General features: G+C 46.1%; 2 protein-coding genes across 5 annotated transcripts; one reads left to right on the plus strand and one right to left on the minus strand.

Moving 5' to 3' along the window:
- The first annotated feature begins 791 nt into the window (after positions 1 to 791).
- LOC310829515 (integrin alpha-M-like) lies at positions 792 to 25,105 on the plus strand. The gene is made up of 11 exons (XM_083708090.1): positions 792 to 819; positions 1,492 to 1,574; positions 2,232 to 2,308; positions 3,179 to 3,250; positions 17,789 to 17,977; positions 19,270 to 19,347; positions 19,970 to 20,097; positions 20,892 to 21,037; positions 21,255 to 21,408; positions 23,064 to 23,214; positions 24,762 to 25,105. The coding sequence occupies exons 5-11, from the start codon at positions 17,920 to 17,922 to the stop codon at positions 24,914 to 24,916; spliced, it is 870 nt and encodes a 289-aa protein (XP_083564216.1). The 5' UTR covers positions 792 to 819; positions 1,492 to 1,574; positions 2,232 to 2,308; positions 3,179 to 3,250; positions 17,789 to 17,919; the 3' UTR covers positions 24,917 to 25,105.
- On the minus strand, positions 5,255 to 14,788 carry ACP4 (acid phosphatase 4). Of its 4 annotated transcripts, XM_083708080.1 has the most exons (11): positions 14,607 to 14,788; positions 11,440 to 11,535; positions 10,967 to 11,053; positions 10,084 to 10,221; positions 9,292 to 9,390; positions 7,997 to 8,092; positions 7,783 to 7,915; positions 7,273 to 7,355; positions 6,765 to 6,871; positions 5,640 to 5,809; positions 5,255 to 5,558 (listed from the first exon to the last, which is right to left on the minus strand). In XM_083708080.1, the coding sequence occupies exons 1-11, from the start codon at positions 14,775 to 14,777 to the stop codon at positions 5,473 to 5,475; spliced, it is 1,266 nt and encodes a 421-aa protein (XP_083564206.1). In that variant the 5' UTR covers positions 14,778 to 14,788; the 3' UTR covers positions 5,255 to 5,472. The 4 variants fall into 4 exon arrangements, with proteins under 4 accessions (XP_083564206.1, XP_083564208.1, XP_083564207.1 ...); XM_083708082.1 differs by lacking the exon at positions 9,292 to 9,390; XM_083708081.1 differs by lacking the exon at positions 6,765 to 6,871.
- Positions 25,106 to 27,004: the final 1,899 nt, after the last annotated feature.

Raw genomic sequence — 27,004 nt, forward strand, 5'->3', positions numbered from 1 at the left:
TCCCAAAATTGCATGCTTCGCAATGCATATGGCCATGCAAAAGGGTGGGGGTGTTCATATTAATACCATTAAATCCAGGGTTTAAAACTACTGAGATTACCCCCTGTTCTTTCAGCAGCAGCAGCAGCACTTATTTGTTTTCGCATTTTTATCTCACCTATTTTCTGGAGCTCAAGGTGGAGTGCACTGTTTTCATTTACTAAAACGTATATATACCGCTTGCATGGGCGTAGCCAGGATTGGTTTTTTTGGGGAGGGGGGAGCAGAATCGACGTGACTGATCAGTTAGATAAGTATTTCTATTGTTTTACATGATCTGGGGTGGGTAGGGCAGCTGCCCCACGCCCATGACCGCTTGGTTGTATTAAAGAAAATAAAACCTCAAAGCGGATCTCCTCCCCATTTTATAGTCACAACAACCCTGTGAGGAAGGTGAGACACTTTGACAGGCCGAAGGGAGCTCGCTGGGCTTCAGGGCCAAACAAACATTTGAACCCTCGACTCCTTGGCTACCAGCCAAAATTGCTTCTCTATGCAGAATCTCCCGCCACTAAACAATCCCGCGAATACCACCAGCAGAACCCCATGCCGCCTTCCTCTGCCTCCCCTCCCTTGCGCACGCGCGCCCAGTTACGAGAGGGGAGGGGCAAGGCCTGCGTTCCATTTCATCAGCTATGCGCACGCGCAAGACGGCGGCCGCGCGCGAAAGTTGACGAGTTCGGACTCTAAAGGTGTGGGCGGGGCGAAGCGGGAGTATAAAAGGGCCACGTGCGGCCAACCTTCTTCCTGTTTCAAATGGCGGCGTGCAGGAGATCGCAGGTACTGCGCGATACAAAGGCGGGCGGGCCGGCCGAATAACTGGGTTGCTTATTCCTTATTGGTTTCTCTGTACCCCCGCCCGCTTCTGCTGCTAGGCTCTCTGCTGCGGGGGAGAGGAAGAGGTTTAGAATCAGAGCTGGGTGGTGGAGTTGCAGAAGCGGCGTTAGGGTGCAGATAGGTAGAGAGGGACCCATAGTGGAAAGGGCATGTAGGGCTTGTGTGGGGAATAAACTGGAATGTAGCAGTAAAGAGGGAAGGGGTTGCGGTAATGCTAAAGACTTGTATAAAGATGCTGACCGTTTAAAGTCAAAGGAGGTTTGATGAGGCTCAGCAGCGTAAGGGAGAATAGCTTTGTAAAAGGGTTTAGCTAAGGGCCGTAGTGTAGTTGGCATGGGCGTAGCTGAGGGGGGCAGGGAGGGGCAGCTGCCTCCCCCAAATCAATAAAAATACATGGCTAACTGAGGTTCTGCCCCACCCCGGCAAAAATCCTGGCTATACCTGTGGTAGTTAACGGGGGAATTTGTGGGGGGTAAAAAAGGGATTTTGACTGAAACTGGCAGACAAGGGTGTATATAGGGACTGGTATAAGAGGAATGTAGTGTGCTGTCAGGCAGGATTCTGGAAGAGTGCCTCTAGTGGCTTATTTTACTAACCAGCTTTCCCTTCCTTCAGCAATACTTCTTTTTGTCTATCTCCTGCTTAAAATGGAGCATCCATCTTGGGCCTCCAGTGACCCGATGAACTTGTGGTGCTGGGTAAGTGTTGCCCTGCCGAATTTCAGACTGTTGCCCTGGGAAATCCTGAGCTACTGTAGAAGGTTTTCTGGGCACTTCAGTTAGATAGTAAAGAGTGAAACACCATCTTTGTTGGGGGTTCCATGCAAGGTCTGGAAAGTACTATATTTATATGGGCCAAATTTCCTTCCATTGGAGAGTGGGGTGCATGGTAAACCAGGAGAGCATTTCTGTGTGTAGGTGGGAGTGTTGTGGCCACAGGGTTCCTCCAATGATGTTAGCACTGGGCGCGGATTGCAATGACGATGACAGTGCCCCCCATGCCTTTGACATCATGGGGGACTGAGGAGCAGAATCCCTGTTGATCCCGAGAGGTTGAGGTTGTGGGGAGAAGGCTCTGGTGGGATTAGTCTGTGTGTTGAACTTTGAGACACGTGTGTGCAGTTGTGGCAGCTGGGACTTCCTGCAGAAGAGACAATGGCAAAACACTGGAGAATGAAAGCCTCCCCTCGCCCTCGGCGGCACTAGTTGAATTTTGTGAAAATCTTTTGGAATGCTGTTTTTCTCTGCTCTCATCTTCTCATTCAGGTGTACAGCATAGCTTTGGGTAGGGGTGGATTGATATAGGGAATAGTCCCATGCATTCCCAGCTCCTAACCATGATACCTTTATTGTTAGGTGACCCTGATGATGTACCCAAGATGAATATCTGCCTCGCAAGTTGAATCTAGGTGCTTCAGTGGCAGCCAAGGCTGGTGAGCATTCACTTAATGACAAGTCAAAAGAGGGGTATTGGAAGAGAGTTAGTGCAGTTCCTAGAAGTGGGACATGAGCTACCCCAATGATGTCAGCACTGGGCTCCGATTGCTGTGATGATTTGGGTGCCTTCTGGGGACTTGACACTCCAGAAGACTGAGGGGTTCTGGATCTGAGAGTCCCTACTTGGCTGTTCATTTAGTGTGTCTGCAGAGGGACAACAATGGTCTCCTAGTATTAATGCTCTCACTCCATCAGCTTGTAAAGCATGAATGGCTTAGGAATGACACAATGCAGCAGTTGAGCATTGCCTATTGTTTAGAGCTAAAGTTTGTGTGTGTTACAACTTATGGAAGTATGGGACTACGTTTCTGTTAAGCTGGAGAAATTAAAAATTTTAATGGTAAGGGGCCAGTGTATCATGCTGTCCAGATTGCCCCACCACCACCCCGTTTTAAAGCTGCTTAGAGAATTGGGAATTTGGAGTGGAGAAGCAATACCCAGGACTTGCCAAAACTTTTTAGATATTGAAGTTTGTGTTGGGGGTCACCAGCATGGTGTCCTCCAAATGTTGGGCTCCTGTTAGCCCTCACCAGCATAGCAAATGGCCAGGGAGGGTGGAAACTGCAGTCCCAGCAATAGTGTGGAGTATCACGTTGGCTACTCCTGAAATTGTGATGCACCTAATTTCTTTACATATTCTCTCTTTTTTAAAAAAAGAACTGAGTGGCAGGAAGGGAAAATATGCTTGCAGGCATGAAATCCAATATGTGTAGTGAGTGATCTGTGAAACTGAAACTAGGCTACACCTTGTGGATAGTGTGCAAAAAAAGTCTTGCCAACATGGTTTGTTTGCTTTCTTTCTCCAGATATGGGAACACCTGAGCTCTGCTCTTGCAGGCAGGAAGATGCAACTGGTTCCGTGCCCTGACGGCTCACAGGTAGAACGGGGCAGGAAAGGCAGAGGAAAGATTATCTGGGCATTGAAAAACACAGTGGTTGATCCTTAAGGGTTATGCCAAGGTTGTGTTGAAGGGGGCCTCTTTTGCAAGACAGGGGTCAGTCCTCCCATTTCTTTTGAGAGGCAGGAAAGTTGTACTTCACTGTATGTGCTTTGTAGCGCTGAGGCATGTATCAGGGAGCGTCTTTTTAAAAATTAACAGCCTTTAAATTTGGAAGTAAATGCTCTCTTACTGGATTTGTATTCCATGGGGCCAAAAGGCTTAGTCTGCTGGGGCTGGGCTGAGGGAATAACTAAAATTCCTGAATAAACTTGTACAGGGATAGTCCCATTATTCCAGAAGAACATTACACTATCTCTGACCGAGGTGCAGGGCCCTTTAAGATTCAGTCAGCAGCCTTTTAAAAGCACCGTCATATCCTGTTTGGGCTTTCTCTAGGCACTGCGCTGCTAATTCATGTAGCATATTTCTTCCCGCCCAGCCTCAGCCAAGCTGGATGCCTACAGCAAAAACCGAAATGGATGGGTTTCTCCCACAATATTGAAAGAATCTCCTGGACTATCAGCAAGTCACTGATACTTTTTTTTTTTTATCCACTTATTCCCCCCCCCCCATTGCCTTCCAACATTTAAACAACCTTTGCACACACACCTTTCCCCCCAACTCTGCTTGATCACCAGCCTCCTACTCTTTCAAGCAAATTTCTTGGTTTCAGAACCAAGTAGCTTGGCTCTTTGCTGCAGCTTTCTATTAAGAGCAGTTGAGTTGAGCTTCCATCAGAAGCAGGGATTATTCCATCAGCTTTGCCAAAAGATTGGCAGTATCAGGCACCTTCTGCCCCTGAACTGTGCCAGTTGGTCATTAAAAAGAAAACCTGTTTAAGGATTGGTACCCGAGTTTGTCCGTTTCCCCTTCTGTGTTGTGTTTTTAAGGTTGTAAGCCTGCAGACAGGAACTGCCTTGCTCTTATTGATTGCATATAAGCCATGCTGGTAACCTCCTTGGTTGAAGAGCAGGGTACAAATGCTCTAAATAAATTGGTGATCATAAGCCATACACACCCTCCAAAGCAAGGCTGTTTGTTTCACCTTGGATTCTGAAGCAGCATGAATATCTCTGGGGATATTTGCCAAGAATGCTGCATTTTGCACAACCTTGCCATGTACTCCTTTCAACTTGGGGAAAACAAAACTTGAATTGTATGCCTCCAGGGAGGGGCAGTGTTATTCTGTGCAGCATTTACTTTTTTCAATAAAATGTAGAAATGATAAGTGGTTTTGCATTGTTGTCATTTAGTCGCATCCGACTCTTCGTGACCCCATGGACCAGAGCACGCCAGGCACTTCTGTCTTCCACTGCCTCCCGCAGTTTGGTCAAACTCATGTTGGTAGCTTCAAGAACACTGTACAACCATCTCGTCCTCTGTCGTCCCCTTCTCCTTGTGCCCTCAATCTTTCCCAACATCAGGGTCTTTTCCAGGGAGTCTTCTCTTCTCATGAGGTGGCCAAAGTATTGGAGCCTCAGCTTCAGGATCTGTCCTTCCAGTGAGCACTCAGGGCTGATTTCCTTCAGAATGGATAGGTTTGATCTTTTATTCTTTGCATAGTTGTACTTAAATGTTTTTCATATGCAGGCATCTTTTTGGGAAGGTACAGAAAATCTGGCCATCCAGATGTTGATCTACCACAGAAGTCTTTTGTGGGGAACCCAAGGCATTAAGCATAGCTTAGGTGGTTAGAGTGTGGTGCTAATAACACCAAGGTCGCAGGTTCGATCCCCATATGGGACAGCTGCATATTCCTGTATTGCAGGGGGTTGGACTAGATGATCCCCGGGGTCCCTTCCAACTCTGTTTTTAGAAATTAGTGGTGTATGTCTGTCAGAGCAGATTACATACTAAAATGAAAAGCATGGGGCCCTCTAAATGTGGAGGTATAAGAATTTCCTTGCCATGTCTGACAGAAAGGTACACACAGTGTTGTACTCAAATCATTGCACTACTTTCTTTATTTTTAAGTCTCCTAATAATTCCCTACAGTAAATGTGCCTCTTGCCGGTGCTACTTGGACCATCAGCTTCTGTGGATGGAGTCAGAGTTTGCCCCCCTTGGCTCCAGCCACTGGACCTACACTTCACAGCATGTAGAGGCTGTTCTTTCTTCCCATGAGGGCGATTGGTGGTTGCCATGAGCCCATCTTCCCATCACCTCCTCCAATACATCAAGCCTGCTCCTATTAATGCTGTGCTCAGCAGGCCTACTGCCACAGCCAGCGCTGTTACGGTGCGCCCTGCAAAAGGAATTGAGCAGGTGTGAGTGGGAGAGTCAGTGTGAACCTCTGCCCAGGGGGAGGGAAAAGACCTTGCATTACCTGTGCCTGCCTGAGGGTTTTGGCATTCGGCATCCCAGTCCAGCGGGATGACTGCCTTCGTAAGATGAATGAAGAGAGGCAGTGGGCAAGGTGTGGGGCAGTCGGGCAGGGCTAATGTGTGGGGCTGGTGGCTGCTTTCGTTCCGATAAAACATGGATACACTGAAGGAGCTGGAAAGATGGAAAACACAGGAGCCTAGTAAAGGTTGCACTCTTCACCTCTTCCCATAACCCCGCACTGCCAAACGTTGGCTCTGATAATTTGGTGCTTTCCTTCCTGCAGTGTCTCTCAAAATGTTCTGGTACTGTCTTAGCCTCTTAACTATGCTATGCCTTGTGTGCTTTGTGTCAATGCGTCAGCAACTACAAATGTGCTGACAAGTCGCTGGGAAGCAGCTGTTAATACTGCAAGGGATACTAGGAGCTGGCAAAGAGAGAGAGTCCCTCCGAATAGTGTACTCCTTGGTTTGGAGGGGACAAGTTTTAAGAAAGGGTAGTAATAATAATGTTTCTTTATATCAAAGTCAGAACTAAAAATAAAATTAAAAAAACTGTACAGAGAAGACTTACCATACTCCAAAAGGTGGCTTTTAATTTTAAAAAACAAGGGAAAACATGCCATGATTTCAAACAGGGAGCCTTTCCCCAGCCCTGCCTGGAGAATACTGGGGATTGAACCTGTGTGATCCTTTGCATGTGAAGTGATGTGTCTACCATTGAGTTGTGGGAGGATAGTGGAGCCACAAAAGGAACGGGGGGGGGGGGCATGTATAAGCTGCTTTTTCAACAAGTAAACATTTCAGTTCTTCATGCAAAAGCAATTGTACATAATTTGTTCTATTGGGCACAGAGTTAGAGGAAGCTGAAAGCCTGAGCACATTCTGTTCCCTGGGATATTGCTGCAAGCCTTTTAAGCTCACCCTCACAAGCCTTGAAGGCTGGACATTTTTTTGCTCCTTAAAATACTGCCAGCGTTTTATTTCACCAGGATGATAAATCATCAGTAGCTCATCAGCACCTGTACAGTTTTTACATACACACCAAACCTTTCTCTGTGATGGAGAGCAAATTCAACACCCAGCAAAAGAAGAGAAACTTCCTGCCCCACAGATGGAACCAGACTTACTTATTGCTTTCCTGGTAGAACTCGAACCCATGGCAGGCAGCATAGGGTGGAGGGGGACCTTCATAAACGCCCAGGGCTCCTTGAAGAGCAATTAAGGTGCTGTCATGCTAAAAAGTAGGTGAACAGGAAAAATGTAGCCAACATGTTTTTTTGATTTGCATTTTACAATATATTGCTATGCCCCCCACTCCCTAAAACATGCCACTTTTCCATGTGCAGACTAGATGATATTACTTTGCTTCCCCCTCATCTTCATAGAGGGTGCTATTCAGGAACCTCCTGTTTCCCCTTCATGTGATAAGTTTGTTCCATAGTTTGCAGGCTTAGTTTTATAGTTCTAGTTTTAGTGAGACTTACGGTATTTTTAGCACTTTCAAAAAGAACTGCTTGCAGTGAAGCCACTAAATAGCCCCAAGATCCTTCTAAACAGACTGCTATACACACTTAAACCACACACCCCATCTTCCCACATGGTCCCTCTGAAGTCTTAAGGTGGGGAAAGACTTACAGCAGAATACATGATCATCTTCAGGGGCAGATCTCTGCACACTACTTTGGAGAAGTTGCTCAGGATAGCGCCAAGTAATATCCCTGCAAGGTGGGAGAGAGACTGTTGACTGAGGGGTGTCCTATGGTATGTCAAAGAATAACTGACCAACAGGCACAAAACTAGCAGCTCTGCAAATAATTGGGGGGTCAAGGGGGTGCCGTGTTGCATATGAAAATGAGTCACGCAAGCACACACATGTGCTGAGCACTGGGGCATGCGCCATCAATAACAGTTGAAGGGTTCAGTGGAAGAAAAACCATAGTAATAAAAAAAGAAAAGCACAGAAATGTCTTCCCCCCCCCCCAATTGGTTCGGTATGGATCTGTGGAGGACAACGGGGAACACATTGAACTGGAAAATAGTGAATTTTCAGGTGCCGTGTGAACGGATCCTCAATTTTCCCCCCAGTACTGTGTTTTGTCAAAGCAGCGTTAGAATGTTTATCCTCTAAAATTGATTAAAATTTACCTCCAGTGAATCGGGCCTTCTCCTGGCTTGCATGCATTCCCACATGGGCTTCGACATTGAATGCTTCCATCTCTGAAAGGGTGACCAGGACCTGTGGCGTGGCCCAGCTGGGCAAGGTCAGGTTGTGTGTTTTCTGCAAGGAAAGAAAAAACACTAGAGAAAGGTATGGTTGGAGGCAAACTGGTGAGGCTGTTATGCGGTGCAGTATGCCTACCTGGCAGAAGAGGGAGTCGTGGACCTTCCAAAGGCCCCTCAGGGTCAGCTGTTCCTGTTTAAGCCCTGTATGGTTTGCCATCTCTCTCATAAAGCCCTGGGAAGGGAGGGAAGGGGGAAGAAGAATTAGCTAACGGATTGGAACTTCAATGGGCGTCGCCTGGAGGAAGCTAGTTCCACTATCCTACATGATCTTACTAACATCAGTATACGTCCATGTAAACCGACATAGGCCTGAATGTTGTAAGTGGTGTGGCTTCCGAAAACCCACTTCCATGTAGGGTTGCACCACAATTAGACCCATTATGGATGGTATTCAGTGTTCATTTCACTCAAGACTAGACCCATCAGAGTTAATAAACATGACTAAGTTAGGCCTAAGGGCCCCTGCCTTTCTCAAATTTGTATATATTTTAAAACTGTATGTGTGCCTTCTTTTTTGTTTATTTTGGGCTGTGTAGAGTTTTTTTGGTCCCAAACATCAGTTTTTTCTTCTGTGAAATGGGTGGTTCCCATGACAGTTTCTTAGATTTCTTGAATGTGCCCTCAGGCCCAACAAGGTGCTATCTGGGGCTGGTGGGAGTTGTAGTCCGAAGCAGCTGAAGGGCACTAGGGTTGGCAAAGGCTGTTACAAGTGCTTACCTAGGAGTAATTTATTTTTGAATAAACATGCTTGCTTTACATCACTGGGCACTTTTTTAAAGTATTGCTTTTTTACCTTGTATCTGATGTTGTTACTAATGTTTTTTATTACATTCAAAAGCTTTAGCTTTAATTTTTTGGAAACTACCCTGGATTCTTGCCCCACAAAGTGGTATATGAATATTTTAAATGAATCATAAAAATACTCAGATTGGGTGCTAGACTGGCCATCAGAGTTTTCCAAAAGTAAACAAAGGGCTGCCTTAAGCAAAAGAAGGCAGTCAGTTTTCTTGTCGATGGCAACACAAGACGAGAACTGGTTTAATGTAATTCACTATGCAGGGAATCCTGGGAATCGTGGTTCTCAGTTGTGTGTGTGCGTGCTTTGGATCCCTATAGTATCCCTGCTGAGCTACATTTCCCAAGTTTTTTTTGGTAAAAGCCAGGTCAATTAAAGTGGTATAAAACTTGCTATAAGTTTGTAGTACATATATATCCTCTGAGTGATCAAGGCAGAGAACAAGACTCCCCCTCCCGATGGTGCATTCCTCTTACAATGGGTGCAAAGAGTTGGATTGATGAATTGGATGAAGAAGAAATCCTGGCTTTGGAATCCATTCCTCCCTCCCTCCCAACCCCACCTTTCCCTGATACCTTCCAGGTCTCCATTTTAGCCTGATAGCTTGGCAAATTAATTGTCTCTCCCATCAGCTGTTGGTATCGTAGGCAGTTCCGGGTTGGCGGCTTCAGCAGCTGTGAGGTGTGGAGTAGGAAAAGACAGACAAATCTGATTCTTGGGGAAAGCTGACCCCTCTTTTCTTTCCCATATGTAAACTATGGGGCTACACTTCAGAAGCAGGAACACTGATTGAATTTCACTTTCACATCCGTAAGCTCCTGCTTTGCTCAAAAAAGCCTGCCGTGTAGAGCTGTCTTCAGCAACCTGGAGTCAGGCACATATTTTGGCCGACCATTCCCATCAGCCTCTGACAGCAGGTGGTTGATGGGAATTATAGGTCAAAATATCTGCCAGATTACCAGGCTGGTGTAGTGGATTGAATGCTAGACTTCATGACACCGGTCTAAATGGTAAATATACTTACTGAGTCTCTGTCCCAATTTTTAAGCTTGACCAGAATGAAAATGGAGGGCCTAGATGGAACTCATACAGAAATGTGGCAAGACATCAAAATAAAAGAGCCAGAAAGAAATTCATTCTTGATAAAGTTGGATTTCGTGAAGTGGCATTCCCCTTTTCAGGAAACACTTCCCTTAGCTTCTCTGTCAAAAAATATATTTGTTTCATGCATAGACCACCTTGCAATGGAAGACTCGTAGGATGGTGTTCAATAAAAGCAATATAAGAAAATGCCACATAAACTCAATACAAAGCAGAGAAGCAACTGATAAGAACCAGTAAAATCTGGGCAAGTTGCAAAGCATTACCTTATCATACTTAGTAGGCACAGTGTGGATGGGAACAGGTCTCCAGCTGATCTCTGGATCTGAGCTTGGATAGAGCCCCATCAGGTTGGCTTGGGCGCTCATTAAGGTGCGGTCGTAATCTGTGCTGCGGATGTAGATCTAGAAAGCGGCATAATGGTTGGTTGGCCTCAAGGCGGGTGAGAACCTTGGCTGTCCCCGAGTGCTGGTGGGGCTATTTATCCTGTCCTTGGGACTCTCGAAGCCCACACATCTCACTGACCTCCACTACACCCTCTCGAGCTGCTCTGGCCTGGCTGGAATGTGTCTTTGACCTGTGAAGCTAATGTTTGCTTGCCTGAAGGGACAATATAGTTGTGTTGGTGGGAGTGTAGAAGCTTTGGGCTTTTGTGTAGCTGAAACACAAGCCAGTGTTGTGTATTGGAGTAGGACATGGGAGACCAGGGTTCAAATTCCCACTCAGCCATGAAACTTACTGGGTGACCCTGGGCCAGTCACCATCTCTCAGTCTAGCCTACCTTACAGGGTTCTTGTGAGAATAATATGGAGAGGGGAAGAGCTGTGTATGCCTCATTGAGTTCCTTGGAGGAATGTAAAAATCAAATGCCTCCATTGTGCACTTGGGCCTCTAGAGCAACCCAGTTTTTCCCTCTGGTTTCACCCACCACCCATTAGCTTTTTAAAAGGTGGGTGGAGCTGGTGTTATGGGTTTGGATACATTTTGGGGGTGCTGCTGCTGCTTATTTTTGCATGTCAGCTAATACTTAAATTGTTGCATGCTTTATATATATTTATTACTGTATTCATATTTGCTGCCTTGTGAATTCTTGGGTGCTGGTGTGGAATATATATATTTCCTTTATTAAATAAGCAAACGGATATTTACCTCCTGTGGTTTGTAGGATGCACTCAGGAAGCCAGCATATCTCTCTCTGAGGAATCGTCCCAGTGCCTTCTGTTGCAAAATACCTACCTGCAGAAGACAAAAGGAAAAAGGCAAGTTGGGGGGGGGGAGAGAGAGAAAGATCTGAAGTGTCCTCCAAAACAGGGCTGTCCCATTGCTCCAGTGCAAAGCGAAGGCTGAGATCAATCGCCTTCACTCACACAAAAACTCCAGTCATGGAAATTCTGGCAAGTGCTTTTCTCCCCCTTCCCCAGGTTGTGGCTGGAAGTGACCATGGGGATCGGCAGGGCAGAAGACAGGTGGAGCTTGAGCCAATGGCAGGGAGAGCCAGCCCCTGACTGGTTGTAAAGCAAAAAGGCAGCCAGACAGGGGCAGGGCCCCATTTGCCTCCAGTGCTCATCCCACCCCTCTACAAACACACACACACACACACACACACACACCAAGCCCCCCACCTTAGTGAGTTGCTGGAAGCCTTGTGGCCAGGGTGCCGCTTTGTGGGGATCCGTGGGGTAGGTGCCCAGAGGGGATCGGTCACCATGGCGATACACCTAATAAGGAAGAAGGCGGTCAGAACAGCAACATACAGCAAACCGAGTGATAGTTTTGCCCTCAAATTTCTAACCTACAGGACCAGGAATCTTTTGGGACTTTAAAAATATCTTCAGGGCTGTCACATGGAAGAGGAAGCATGCTTTTTCTCTCTCCTGCTCTTGAGGGTAAGACTCGAACCAATGGCTTCAAGTTACAGGAAAGGAGATTCTGAGTAAACATTTGAAAAAACTTTCTGACAGTAAGAGCTGTTTGGCAGTGGAACAGTCTCCCATGAGAAGTGCTGGACTCTCCATCCATGGAGGTTTTCTAAGCAGAGGTTGTATGGGTGTCTGCAATGGATGCTTTTGCTGAGATTCCTGCATCGCAGGGGGTTGGACTAGATGACCCTTGGGTCCCTTCCAACTCTTAAGATTCTATGATTCTATGATCCTGGCCTGCAAAATGGGACCTACTGTGATTTACCTTTAATATTATTCTACCTCCACCCCCCCCTTTGCTATCTAGTTCTCTCACACACATGCACAGAAACAGACACATGTTTTCCCTTTCTTTAATAGATGGCATTGCTGGAGGGTCAGTCTGTAAACCAGAAACAAGATGCCTGCACCAATTCATTTATAGGTGAGGGGCAAAGAAAAGCAACCACAGCCACTTAAAAAAAATTACTTTTGAGTTTACATGACATGCACCAAGTGTATTGCAAAATAAACAAATATGTACTTATACGGGTAATATTATAAATTATGCACCCCAAATATAAAACAACAACTCTGTTTTATAGCATCTAGTGCTATAAAAACTACCCCTTTAAAGAAATTAAAAATACAAATTTCTAATTTCTCCTCTTCAGATCTGATTCATTCAAGAGAACCATCCTATGTGTGTGAGTATATATACCGGTATATATTTCATAATAGGCCTAATACTTATTTTTCACACTATCCCTTTAAAAAGCTCCCCTCTCATCCCTTAAGGGTGTATTCCTAATACCAAGCCTGCAGTCTTTCGGGCACTTCTGTGGAATACATTTTCATTCAAAGTGGCCAGGGATTGGGTGAGTCAGGGTAAAGTAATTAGTATGTTATTACCCTTCTTGAGGCTAAACAAGCTATTAGTCCGATCAGTTAAAAAAAAAAAGGGTGGGTGTGCCAGCATCAGGTATTTGACAAAGTGGTCTTAAGTGCATGGAAACTTATGCCACAGTAAGTGTTAGTTTCTAAGGTGCTACAAGTCTCTGGGTGTGTGATGTGTCTCTGTGCCCAGCGCAGACCCCAATCTGTGGTGCCCTTCTGGTACAGAACTGTCCTACCCACCATAATAGGGTTGTAACCATGGTTAGACAGACTCTGACTGGATCCATTGACATGAATGGGCACGACTAACTTAGGGTCCATTAAATTCAGTGGCGTTTGACCAACACTGGAAAAAACACAAAGTTTTGGCGTTTTTCAATAGCCAGTCTCCTTAACGTTTTTCTGTGGTTTTAGTGTTTAAAAACACAGTGTTTCTCCCCCTGTTTTAACAATGTACACCACCTTGATATTTTATGATACAGGGTACTGACATACTTTTATAATTAATTAAATATCAAAGTCATTCATACACAAACACACAGAGAGAGAGAGAAAGAGAGAGAGTGGTACCTCAGGTTACAAACACTTTGGGTTACAGTACCTCAGGTTAAGAACTTTACCTCAGGATGAGAACAGAAATCACACAGCGGCGGCACAGCGGCAGCGGGAGGCCCAATTCGCTAAAGTGGTACCTCAGGTTAAGAACGCTTTTAGGTTAAGAATGGACCTCCGGACAAGTTAAGTTCTTAACCTGAGATACCAGTGTGTGTGTGTGTGTGTGTGTGTGTGTGTGTGTGTATAAGTAATTGAATGTCAGTTCTAAGCCACCTCAGTAGGATTTATATCCTGAAAGGTGGGATATAGCAATATATGAAATGAAAGAGGCAACTCACTCCTTGGAGCAGAATGCACCCCCTTCATTCCCGACACAAGGAATCCAGAAGCTCTGCTTCCCATCTCTGACCCCATAGATCTCACACCATAGCTGTCAACCGTCCCTTATTTGGCGGGAAACTCCCTTATCCCAGCACCGTGTCCTGCTACTGTCCCTTATTGATGATGTCCCTTAAATTTCCAGGGTTTCATGCTTAGGCTTGGGAGGGAAGCAGCGGCTCGGGGTCCTCCGCTGTGAGAGAGAGCGCATGCACGAGCTGCCACGTCTCCATCTCCCTTTTCCCCCTCAGGGGCGCGTCATGAGGAGATGCGTGGCAGCAGCAGCGGCCTGAGAGAGGAGAAAGAGGAGGGGATGGGGAGGGACACAGAAGTGTCCACGCCGCCGCCGCGACCACCTCATGCCAGGCTCGCGGGTGGCGTGGGTGAGAGTCTCTCTCCCTCCCCCCCTCTCTCTGGCGGGGAAGGGCCGATGGAACTCCTCGCGCCAGGACGGCGGCAGCCCTGACATGCTGCTTAGCATACCCTCCAACCAGTGCAGCATCTTAATGTAATGATTTGCCCCTCTGCATCCCTTTCATAACTCTATTTTTATAAATCATTTGTCCATCCATATTTCAAATTTTTGCTCCAAGTTTTCTGTCAATCCTACCAATGTATGTAACTCTTTACAATAGCTTTTCAAATAAATTATAAAGTTTCCCCATTCTTTATTAAAGAGGTCCTCTTCCTGGTTTCTAATTCTGCCTGTAAGCTTTGCCATCTGGACGTCGTTCATCAGTTTTGTCTGCCACTCTTCTTTGGTGGGAATTGTAGACCCTTAGGATCATCTAGTCCAACCCCCTGCAAAACACAGTCAGTCACAGCAAAAGCAGCATGGCCGGATTTATGTATAAGCGAAGCAAAATCCCTTATTTTGGCTGCTGATCCCTTATTTTCGAGGCTGCTGGTCCCTTATTTTCAAATCTGTAAGTTGACAGCTATGCCTCACACTCCTCCCAAAGTACTCTGGCTCCTTTCCCTCTTGCTGTGCAGCACTAGACCCCTGCTCCTTCCCGGAGAACCCAGGCACCCTAGTTCCTGCCACCCACCCTCCTGTGTACCAGCGTGACGAAGCGCAGAGTCCTCTCTTGGGCCGACGTGAGAGGCAGAATATCCTGGATGAGGAGGCAAATCCAAGGTGCCAGGGTTACAGAGAGCCTCATGTTCTCCGCTACCTGGAAAAAGAACTGTTGGAGGGAGGGAGGGCAAACTCTTCCGTTATATAGGCCCATCCTCAGACCCTGTAATTATCTCTCGTTTTCCTTTGCTGACAGGTCAGATCTAACAGGCGGCACCACAGAGCTTGTGTGTGTGTGAGAAGAGTGTCGGTTTCCCCTCCCCCTGTTTTACACCTGCCAGTCCCCTTAAAACTGCCTGTTTGTTAAATGGGGGGAGGAGATTCACTTGCCATGATGATTACAACTCCCAACCAAGACATTACGTTTTGCCTTCTCCACCTGCAGAGAAAACATCTGAGCCTGTGATAACCAGTTGCTGGGTTTGTTTCTGGCCGGGGTCCTGTGTGTTTAGCCGCTTGGTGTCTGGCAAAAATTCAGCAGGTAAACCCTTTTGCTCGCACAGAGATGTGCCGAAGAGAAGCTTCTCCTGATGGATTTCTGCCTGTCCTGCAAGCATTATTAGTTGAGGAGCTTTGCCCAGGGGGTCAGGAGTCAAATCATGTCAGGTCGTCATTACCTGACAACAAGAATTCAGTTTGTGGACTCCTCCAACCACTTGAAGGATGTGGGACCATATAGTCACCCCCAGACATTAATGAGTCCAGTTTTGCATGGCTGATGCCAGCCTCCCTGTTGGTAGATCAACAAACAAGTTCACCTTGACGCCATCTCGCCAGACAACTAGCCTAAGTGTCTTGTTGATTTACACCTGCAGGAGACGGCCTCAGCAGAGGTGGAGGTATATGTGACAGAAATCTGTCTTGACTTCGGCTCGCAGTTCACAAGTAAAACCTCCAGTGACAAAACGTTCTAGTGAGAAGATCTCCTGTTCCAGTCAGTCATCACAACATCGCCACAGTGTGTCAGCATTCTGGGCTGAATCCAACCAAATTAGAGTACAATCATGGACATGTATAGATCTAAATTTGTCATGTCCATCAATTTCAATGGGTATAGAAGTTACTTGGCTGCAACCCAGAATGTGGACTGACTGGAGGGGAATGGAATGGAGTGTCATTGTGGAGGGTGTTGCACACTGACCGGAGCTGTGAACAGGAGCACCCGTGCTACAAGATTTTGTTGCAGGTTTGACTTGTGAACTCTAGAGTTTGACCCTGTGTGGTCACTGAATGCAGTGTCTTTTTCTAAACCTTTTTTGTACTTCTGGTGTTCCTCCAAGCCTGCTTATAGCTCCTTCTATAATTCTTGACTGTGGACAGTGCTGTTTGGGCATCAGCACTGAATATCAGAATAGAGAGAATGTTTTGAAGCCTTTGGTGGTAAAGGAGGTGCCATTTCCCCTTGTTCTTCAGTTCAATAATGGCAGGAACCAGGCATGAATTATTTGTATAATTTGTACCGGACCCAGAATTTGACTTTTGTAAATGCAGAATGTGGAATTAGGTGGGTGAAGGTTTGTTTGTTTTTGTAAGGTACATTCGATGCTAGCCGTTCACTGTGGTTGTTAACAGAAGAGCCTTTGAAATACTGGATCTTTCTGCTTCCTTATTTCATCTTATAAAGGAACATCAAGGAAGGAGCTCTGGGCCGCATCAAAATATTGGTTCCCCCACAGCTTGTAAAAGCTGCAGTCCAGATGGAGAAAGCTCTTGCCAAGGGAATGACGGGGCAGCCTTCCTGCATGGTGGCTGTTGCTACAAACTGAAAGAGAAGGGTTTGGATATGAAAAAGAGCAGCATGGGGAAAGTGTGTTCCTACTTTTTAATTGCTAGTTTGGAATCCTGGTTGGGGAAAACTGAGTCATAAGTTGTTCTGCGTCCATAGCTGCTGCTTCAGTGCCAAGTGCTGAAAGCAAATGTTGGAAATGAGTACCAAAGCTACTAGTCCACAAGAATGTTCAGTAGCTGTTCCACACATATGTATATGAGAGGCTGCTACTAGCCATACTGTATACGGGTGTGGGTAGGAAGTATTCCAGAGCTTCCGGTACAGTGGTACCTTGGTTTGAGAACAGCTTAGTTTATGAACAACTTGGATTAAGAATGCTGCAAACCCGGAAGTAGGTGTTTTGGTTTGTGAACTTTGCCTTGGAATAAGAACATGTTCCGCTTCCTGTTGAGTGTGTTCCATTTGTAAATAGAGTCCCACGCTGCTATGGGAAAGCATGCCTTGGTTTAAGAATGCTTTGGTTTAAGAATGGACTTCCAGAACGGATTAAGTTCATAAACCAAGATACCACTGTAATTAGACTCCAAGCCCTTCTGTACCACCAGCACTTTAAAAACTCGGTAGGCCAGGAGGAGAAAGCTAAACCCTGAAAAATCTCAATGCTGCAAACCCTAACAAAGCCCACAGCAATAGGGTCAGTTATTTACCAGGGAAAGAAGGAAAGAAAGAAAGAAAGAAAGAAAGAAAGAAAGAAAGAAAGAAAGAAAGAAAGAAACTTCCTGGCAAATCAGTTGGAGTGTATGATGATGATGCAAGAAGATATTTCAATCTGTGTTCATTTAATTTTATAAACAAACATACATAATGGAGCAATAGCAAAATATAGGTCAATTAACAACAGAGTCGGTGCAAGGCCAAAAACCTAATACAAAACCACCATTGGAAACAGAGCAACTGAACAAAGGAGAAATGCAGCCTCATGGAAGGAATACCATTATCCAAGTTCAGTTACCGTGAGTTTGAGCTGGGATAACATTGTTTTCTCTTTTTATTTATTAAATACAGCAATTCCACATTTCTCTAAATTTGTCAGGCCCCTTTGTTTTCCTTAATTCTTTCATCTTGTGTGTTATTTTTTTCCATTGAAGTGACTGACCACGTTTCTGGATACCAAACTTCCAATGAATTCAGCCTTTTGCTGCTTTTGTAGTGGTTGGCTGTAAGATTACCAAGTCTTTCAGCATAGCTTTCCCCTTTGAGTCATCAAACGTATATTTTCGTTATGGTGCTACAGGGACACTTGTTATTTTCACTACAACCAACTAACCTGGCTACCACTCAGGAGTTCAAAAGGGCTGCAAATATTTGCACATCGAAAAGAGGCCGCAGCTGCCTGCAAAGTGTGGTTGCTGCTTTCTCCTCTCCCACCCCGATAGATGGCCTTTCCTGGTCAGTGACCTTCCAACTTCCGGCCTACGTTCAGGAGAAGCCTTTGCCCCGTTGCACCAGTTGCGGCTCTTCGATAGTGAAAGGCTGAAAACTGACGGGCAGAGATCAGAGACAAGACATGGGAGCTTTGGGGTTCTCCATCATCATCATCACCCTCCTTTTCCTGGGAGCAACAGGTCAGTTCCAGGTATCCAGGACTTAGGGCTGTCTCTACCATTAGGTAGAGCCAGGCGACCGCCTCAGGCAACAGAATGTTGGGGGCCGGGAATGGCAGCAAGGTGTGGAAGGGCAGAGCTGTGTGTGCCACATCCTACGACCTGCTCTAGGTTGTCCTCAGTTAATGGGGTGTGGTGGAAGACAGTGTCCTATGGCCAGCACAGAAGTAACGCTCAACTGCCATTTTGGTTGTGGAAAATCTTGTCCTTTGCCCCAGGCAGAAAACGTCTTGTTCAGGCCTTGGTCACTCCTTACTGGCAATAACCTCTTTTTTGGTTGCCTGTTTCTGATAAATCCTGTCCCTTAGGATTGCCATATTTCAAAAAGTAAAAACCAGGACACCCTAAAAGTTGTTGTTTGGTTTTATATGTACCCTGCCCATCTGACTGCATTGCCCCAGCTACACTGGGCAACGTCCGACAAATTTGAAACCACAGTAAAACATCAAACATTAAAAACATGCCTGTACAGGGCTGCCTTCAGATGTCTTCTAAAGGTCACATAGTTGCTTATTTGCTTGACATCTGACGGGAGGGAGTTCCACAGGGTGGGTATCACTACTGAGAAGGCCCTGTAACCTCACTTCTCGCAATGAGGGAACTGCCAGAAGGCCCTCAGAGCTGGATCTCAGTGTCCGGGATGAATGCTCAAGAAACTAGCTGTCATGTCTACTGCACTAGCTATAGTTTCTGAACGGTCTTCAAGGTAGCCCTACACATAGCACATTGCTGTAGTCTAACAGACTAGTCTAACTAGACTTAAGACTTCAGCTCTCTTTCCAAGATCTCTAGTCATTTCCAAGTGACGAGTGGATGCATCTTGTCTCTAGCACATTTTCACATGCACAAACACTAGAGGCCCAATGCAGCCTACCATTTCAGATGCTGCAGCTCCGGAAATGTATTTTGACAAGTTGATATTATTTTGTAAAAGGAGAAGGTTCAGTGAGGTGTGGGGCAAGGGCAGCTGGCAGAGAGATAAGCAGGGCTGGCAAGCAAAGCGAGCAGGGGTGGCAGCACCTAGTGAATTGTATAGTCAAAGGGTCAAATAAGTAAAAAAACATGTATTTTGAAGACAGGGAATACAGCAATAACTTGATCAAAGGGGATTACTGTATTTCATTTTCACAGATGTGCAGCAGCAGCAACATACACACCTCTCTACCCCACCATGTCTCTATCTCACACACATGGTCCCCATTTCCTCTTGATTGTCTTGGTATTGGCTCACCTTCTTTCTCCCTTTCTCACAGGGTCTGCTGGTGATAGTTTTGATCTCACAGATGCCTTGGCTGACCCAGAAACCCCCCAGAGCAACCAGCAATTAGGACGTGAGTAGGGACTATGCAGAAGAATGTCAGTTGTTGTTTCCTCGAAAGAGAAGGTTTTGCTGCTTTAACAGCCGTGGGCTCCCCCAACAAATAAACCTGGAAACTGTAGTTCCCCATCTTTTACTCAATAGACTCAATATATTAACACCCTGGCCACTTTAAATTACTTTTGATAAACATCAGTTTCAATTGGATACCTACTGGGGACATTTGGATAGCATCTATCAATTTGTATGTGTAAATTAAGATGGATGTAGTGGTGCTTTTTGTATAGTTAATGTGAGCTGACAGTGGTGTTTTGTTTTCCCCTTTCCTCCCCCCCCCCCATTTCTATCCCCCCTCCCCACTTTATTATAAATTTGCAATAAAGAGATAAAATAAATAAATACTATACCCTATGGAACTAGCAGAAATTGAAGAGGTCAAGGTTCTTCTAACATGGAGTATAATTATAATGTAGCCGTGATTAAATGCATGGGACCTGTAAGAGGTGGCGGTGGGAAAGAAAGGTGGCAACTTTATGCAGAAAATTAAACTGCTGCTGAGTTGAGGAGTATTCAGAATGAAAAGGAATGGTTTTGACTTGGGATGAGTCTTTCTGGCTTGCTTTCGCCCTACCCAGAGTGTCAGAATGAGGCCCGGGACATTGTCTTCCTGATGGATGGTTCATCCAGCATGCGGACATCAGAATTCATGCAACTGAAGGCGTTCATTAAACTCATAATGAAAAGCATTCCCCATAATGCGCAGGTCAGTAGGGGAGATGGGCAAGCGGGCATGGTGTCAGCTCCCAGAGTTGGTTTAAATGTTGGAAGATTCAAGACAAACACTAGGATTCTTGCAGTTTTCATGTGCCTTGCTGCCGGGCACGTTCCGCTGGGGTAAAAGAGTAGGATTTTGTGGGGGAAAGAGCAGGCTGCACTGAACCTCAGCCTGACCCCTTCTTCCTGATCAATTGAGTGGGGTTTGGCTGAGAAGCACAAGGGCTCAATGCCTCCAAGTCCCTTGGGAAGCCATGGCTCTGACCTTGCACACTTCACTCCACCTGGGGCAGGTGTAAGAGTTAAGAATAAAGGATGTGGTGGCTGCGTTACTGGATACTTTGGGGTTACTGTTCAAGGGCAGCAAATTGTCAAATATTTAGTTAATTATTATACACGTATCACCATAAGGGGTTTCTATTTGGGTTTTCAGCCTGAGGCAGCAAAACGCCTGTCTCTATTTAACATGAACAGTAACCAGACCTGAACTGGGGAAAACGATAAATGTAATCCAAAATGGGAAGAAGGCAGCTGGGTAGCCACTGGCCCCCAAACAAATTGATCCTGGCAGCTGTTAGCTGATTTAAGAATCAGGCTGCTCCCCCGTCTGGCTCACCTGCTTAAATACAAATATCACAGAGGTTAAGAAGAGCCCTGCCTGGTCAGGCTAATGGCCCGTCGAGTTTCTCGCATTCAGAGGCATACTGCCTCCGGACAGTGGACAGTATAGCATAGCCATTGCGGCTAGTAGCCGTGTCCTCATTAATCTCTCTCTGTTCTCAGTTTGCCCTCCTGCAGTTCTCTAACCGCTTTGAAGAGCATTTTGACTTCAGACGCTTCAGCAGAGACCGGGATGCCGACCTCTTGATCAGTGGAATCAAACAGCTGGGAGGCTCCTCCCATACGGCCTCCGGGATCAGAAAAGTGGTGTGGGTATCTTTGCTCCCATTCTCTCCCCCTCCTTCCCTGCCTCCTCTTTTTTTTTCCTGGTGGTGCAGAAATTCAAACAGTGCTTTTCCTACCATGGAGATGCAGCAATAGTGAAACGCAGAATGCCTGTTGAGCCTGGGAAAGTGGGAACTTGGGCCTTCATAGCTGTTCCTTGCCACACTCACCGCCAGCCTTTCTCTCCCCTCCCGCTTTTAGGAAAGAGCTATTCACCACACAAAAAGGAGCTCGCCCTGCAGCCAAGAAGTTCCTTGTGATAGTGACAGACGGGGAGAAAACAGGGGACCCTCTGGAGTATGCAGACATTGTTGAAGAAGCCAACAGAGCTGGAATCACACGCATTGCAGTTGGGGTGAGAGCAAACTTACCTGCCTATGTTACTTATTTAAGTTGCATGTTTCAAGGGCCAACCCTTCAGCTAAATTGGAACCCTGGGGGGCAGCTTACAGTGACAGTACAAAAGCAACAAAACCTCAGCCTGGTGTACAAAACTAAAACCAGCAGCAGACTAAATGGGCAACTAGAGCAGATCAGCAACCATTAATACTAAAAGCTGCATGTTCCCCACCTCTTGCTTTACCTCATCTGTAAAATGGGAATAACTGTGGACCTAATGCCGTGTGCCTTCTGGGGTAGTTTGTCCACCTTTGGTCCCCAACCTGCACTCAGCTCTCACTTGTAGCTCCTAGAAGCTGTCAGCATGAGGCAGCAGCCACACCCCAGGAAACGGCTTTGACTGGCCAGATATCTCTGGGAGAAGAAAAAGCTAAGGAGTTAACCCTACACAAATTCAGAGTGGAATCCCCAAGATGGTTAGATTCGCCTTGTACGCCTCCCTCCAGCAACTCCTGCAGCCAAACTGGTGCCAAACGTATTGCTCTGCTTTCCTTTGGCCACGTCAGTGAGGCCGAGAGGGAGGCCTTGTTTGGGCAGCCCAGGACCTCCAGACACACTGCCCAGGCTTGCACCCCAGGGAGGTCACTTCAGTACTGCTATTGCTGCAGTTTGACCCCCAGAGGTGTGCTCCATTGTTTCTCGAGGCAGATGGATGCCAGCAGGAATGGAGTAAAACATACCCCAAAACCATAAAGCATTTTTGCCAGATTTCAGAGTGATCAAGCTAACCTATCCACCCCTGTGTTGTATATGAGAAAAGGCTTATACATGGTCCTTGGAGGGAGTTGGGGCTTCACCTTCCTCCAGCACAGACCTCTCAAGGTGTGCCCAGGTTGCAGGTGTATATTAATCTTTAACTCACCCCAAACCCACAGAGCCTCTGTCTGGGAGAGGCTGATACGCAACTGGTAGTTTTTGCAAACTGGGCAGGTCCCAATGGCCACCACAATTGTTTTCCAGGTGGCTTTGTGGTCGGCAGCACACCTATTACCTGAGTCCTCTGTGTGGCAGTTCCCCTCAGCTCTCCTCTCCCTGTTTACTTGAGGCTGTCCCCATTTTCTGAGACCTCTCTTTGTATAAAAGAGCCCACGAGCTCCCCAGGCAGAAGGCCACAGGAAACACACTTTCTCTGGGGCCTTGTTTGTAAGCAGCCATCCCTGAACCCTAAAGGGCACCATGCAGTGAGCACCCCACCCTTTTGGAAGTGCAGGGCCATATTTTGAACATGACAGCATACGGATAGACAATTATGGTTTTCTAGTGCATCTTTAAACAAAACCACAAACACCCTTTTAAGTCAGCAGAGTAAATGAATGTGGCAGATTAAATGACTACAGCACCCAGCAGGCATGGCAGAGCCTTCTGCAAGGGCCCAAGGAGGGAGCGGGACACAGGAAGTGATGCACATTGGGTCATTACAACCACCTACCTCTTTCCATCTGTGGAAGGATGGAGGTGATGCGTTCTGGGCCATGCTGTCCACTCCTTGCCATGTCACTGGGGGAAAGACCTGAGCTTTGGTGAACCCTGCCGTTCCTCTCTTGTCTGCCTCACACCACATCCAAAGTACAGCACAAACTGCCTCTTGGTGACTTTTGTTTCTCCTGGAAGGTTGGCCTGGGATTCACAAGTACAACTGCCAGGCGCGAGCTCCATGCCATGGCCTCCCACCCGCCCACAGAGCATGTCATTGTCGTGAGACACTTCTCAGGCCTCCAGGAATCCCAGGCGGAGCTGAAAGATAAGATTTGCACCAGCCACGGTACTAGGATTAGGGGACTGAAGGGAAGGGGAAGGGGGGAAGCAGCAACCTGTGAATTTGGGAGGGAGGTCTGGAAAAGTCCTTGTATATTCTGTATTACTGTGGATATTGATATTTATTTTTTAAAAGTACACAACGCCATGTAAATAATTTTGTGTTTCTACATTCCATAACAAATCTGTGGAACTCGCTGCCACAAGATGGGGGTGAGGGCCACACTTAAGCACCTTCAAAATGGAACTGAGTAAATGCAAAGAGGATTGAGGATGAATCGGTGCCAATCAGCTGTGGAAAATGTTGATTTTTTTGGTGTTTTATGGTGTTTTTATATCTTGCCAGCAGCCGCCCAGAGTGGCTGGAGCAACCCAGTCAGATGGGTGGCATAAAAACAATAGAAGTATTATTATAATAAATTATTATGGAAGCTAAACGGAGTCTCCATCAGCGGAGGCTGATCCTGGTCCATTAGGGCAAATGGGGCACTGCCCCAGAAACCTCTGCCTGCCGTCAGCCAGCCTCCAGTTGCCTGCCTGCTTACTTCCACCCAGTCCACTGCTTCCTCCTTAGTCTCTGTGTTGCACCTTGTAAGGAGGCAGGAGGAAGAGGAGGCAGGGACAGAACTAGAATTAGTTGGCTCTGCCTCTTAGTGGCTCTGGCTCCACTTACTGTTGGCCTCTCTGCCTTCCGTCCTGCCAGTTCCAATGGGTACCACTCACCATCCATCTCCATGTTGTATGGGCAAAACACCACCAGGAGGAGGTGTGGGGTTGTTAGAAGAGAGATTGCCTTCACATCCTGCTTGGAAGTTTGCTGGAGGCATGTGCTTGGCCACTGAGAGGAAGAAGGTGCTGGACTAAATGGACCTTGGCCTAATCTGTAAGATGTATGTTATAATCTGACCCCCACAAGATTTCTAACCATGCTAACCATGCAATGAAACCCCATACAAAGGAGAGAAGGGGATATATCAAACAGCACAAACTTATAAGTGGTCATTTTTTTGTTTTTAAGCAGCCTTTCATAGCTGCTAATTATAATTATAGAATTAGAATTATACCCTGCCCATCTGGCTGTGTTGCCCCAGCCACGCTGGGCGGGTTCCAACACATATAAAAACATACTGAAACATCAAACTTTAAAAACTTTCCGATACAGGGCTACCTTCAGATGTCTTCTAAAAGTTGTATGGTTATTTATCTCCTTGACATCTGATGGGAGGGCATTCCCATGTAAGAAAGGCAGAAATTCAGCCATATTGCATCGCCTGCCCCAAGCAGGGATTGGGATTTTGAAAGCTGGTTACTTTTTGCTGTTGCTCCACTGCTAAAAGACACAGCGGCCCTGACTTCTGAAGACAGTGGGTGAATCGGCCCTTAGTAGCCATATCTGGGATTGTGAGGCAGGGCTTCTGGGTTCAGTGGAGGTGGGGCGGAAGAGGCTTCAACCCCAACGCTTCTGAATTTATGTATTAAGCACTAGAAGACGGCAGTCGACCGAGGATGCGGCAATAACCACGTAATGGGAAATGGTGCTGTGTTTCTCTCTAGGTGCAGCTGCTCCACGGCCTACGGTGGTGCCCCAGCCCTTGAACACCTGCTCAGATCCCCAGGTGCTGCAGAAACTGGAGCGAGTGCTGAGTGGCCTCGATCAGGTGAACACCAAACTGAATGCGCTGGCTGCCAAGCAGGGGAAATGTGGCTAGGGTTCTCAACGCCTGAGATGGGCAGTGGATGGAGGCAATGTGGTTCGGGAAGGAAGGGGAGAGAAGGACAAAGAAGACCAAAGGGGGAGAACGTCAGATCCTGGCACATGGAGGTCCTTCCTCAGGCGCATAGCTTTTTAATCTGGTTTCTTATAAGGTGCAGAAGTCAATAAAGCCACCTGCTCACCAGTTGGGTCCCTGCTGTTTCTTACTTAAATTGACTCCACATCAGTGCCCAATAGGCTGTGAGAGCTCTTGTCATTTCTACTAGAGTAATTTATTAACTTACGAGCTGCCTTTTCCTTGCGTGTCAAGGCGATTTACAGGCCTGCAATAAAAGCAGCTAAAAACAGCTTTCTTTAAAAAAATGTAATAATAACTGGAGATAGGTTTAAGAATGATACACAGTGAATACCCAAGGAAGAGATCTTTTCATCCAGATGGAAAAGCTTGTTGAAACAAAAATTGTCTTCAATTGTTTCTGGAAAGATACCAGTGGGTGCCTGTCGTATCTCGGCAGGAATGGAGCTGCACAGACTGCCCTGCTCTGAGTTCCTATGGAGAGGGCATCTGATATTTTGGAGACTTGAAGGGGAAACTCTGCTGCAGAACACAGTGACGTACGCACTGCATACGTGTGTAGCTGTTTAAAAGGCTGCCTTCTCCAATAAGATTGAGCGTTATTTTGATTTATATCCCGCACCCAACCCAAAAGCTCAAAGTGATAAATACAAAAGAAGCTCAGCAAAATGAAGATGCTGGCAATGCTTTCTCACAAGTAAGTCCCACCATGTTCAGTGGGGCTTACACCCAGGTAGATGTGTACCTAGAGGGTTACTGAAACCAGCTCCCACTGGGGGAGCACAAAAATCACCTATCAAGACTATGGAGTGTATGACGTATGTGCGTTTCTAGTGTTGTGACACTGCTGTCACTGCAAGATCAAACATGGGAGAATATCTTTCTCACATTGCTGCACAAAGGTGTGTGAATCTTTTCACCCTTCCTCCTCACTTCTCTTCTCCCTCCCTCTGGACGTTTTGAGTACTTGGGTTGCATAAAGTGTAAGTGATTCCTGATGTGGCTACCGCACTAAAGTGATTCCCCCCCCCGGAGCGAGTGCCAATGCATCTCCTTGCCAAGGGTGTACAGAATCCTAGATATGCCTCTGCTTCTGGGCTGTGTATATAGGAGGAAATGTTACATAGCTGGGGTATATCTTTCTCCCTATATGTTTATTGGCACTCAGGGCAAAAGTGGACATTAAATTGTTTGTTGGTTAAATTTATTAGTCACTTGAAGGTCCCCAAGCAACTTACAATAAAGAAAAATATATACTAATACATAATACCATGGTGGGAAAGGGGAATCATATAATACATTATTATTTTGTATAAAATACTGTAACACTAATGGAAAAACAAAAACAACACACCAGCCGTATAAATAGTAAGAAACAACATTAACAGTTTTCAAGTAGTAAACAAAGCATTACTCCCACCCAATAATTAGCAAATAAAATCTCTGACCATAGCAATTAGCCTGTTTTTGTGCAGTTTTTGGACAAATTTTCAGCACAGGATCCTGATCTAGATCTTGGGGAGCTTTAAAACATCTGTGGTCCTAACCTGGATCCTAACCTCCATGCTGGCAAATGTGTGTAAAAAGACTCTGCATTTGAAAGACACAGCTACACATCACTGTTGTGTAGTTCAGAATGTCATTTGAAGAAATGAAACTGGCAGGAGAGTCTGGATAGGCATGAAGGAACCGCTTCATACATCACCCAAGTTCTCAAGTTCACGGCCACCATAATGCGGTGACAGCCACTAATTTAGATATCTTTAAAAGGCAGATTAGTAAATTTAGTAGAGAATAAGGCTATCCCTTGCTGCTATTCATCAGGGCTACATACTACATCCAGTGTTTGCATTGAGGTTTTCCCACAACTGCTTTGAGATATATTTTTTTTAACAACCAAGCGGTATATAACTTGTATGGGATGAATGGTATCAGAAGGAACATGCCCATGATTACTGGGGAAGATGAGGAGAGTGCCCTTGCCTTCATGTCCTGCTTGAACAGGAT

The sequence above is a fragment of the Podarcis gaigeae genome, assembly GCF_964106915.1.
Source record: "Podarcis gaigeae genome assembly, chromosome: 13".
Lineage (NCBI taxonomy): Eukaryota > Metazoa > Chordata > Lepidosauria > Squamata > Lacertidae > Podarcis > Podarcis gaigeae.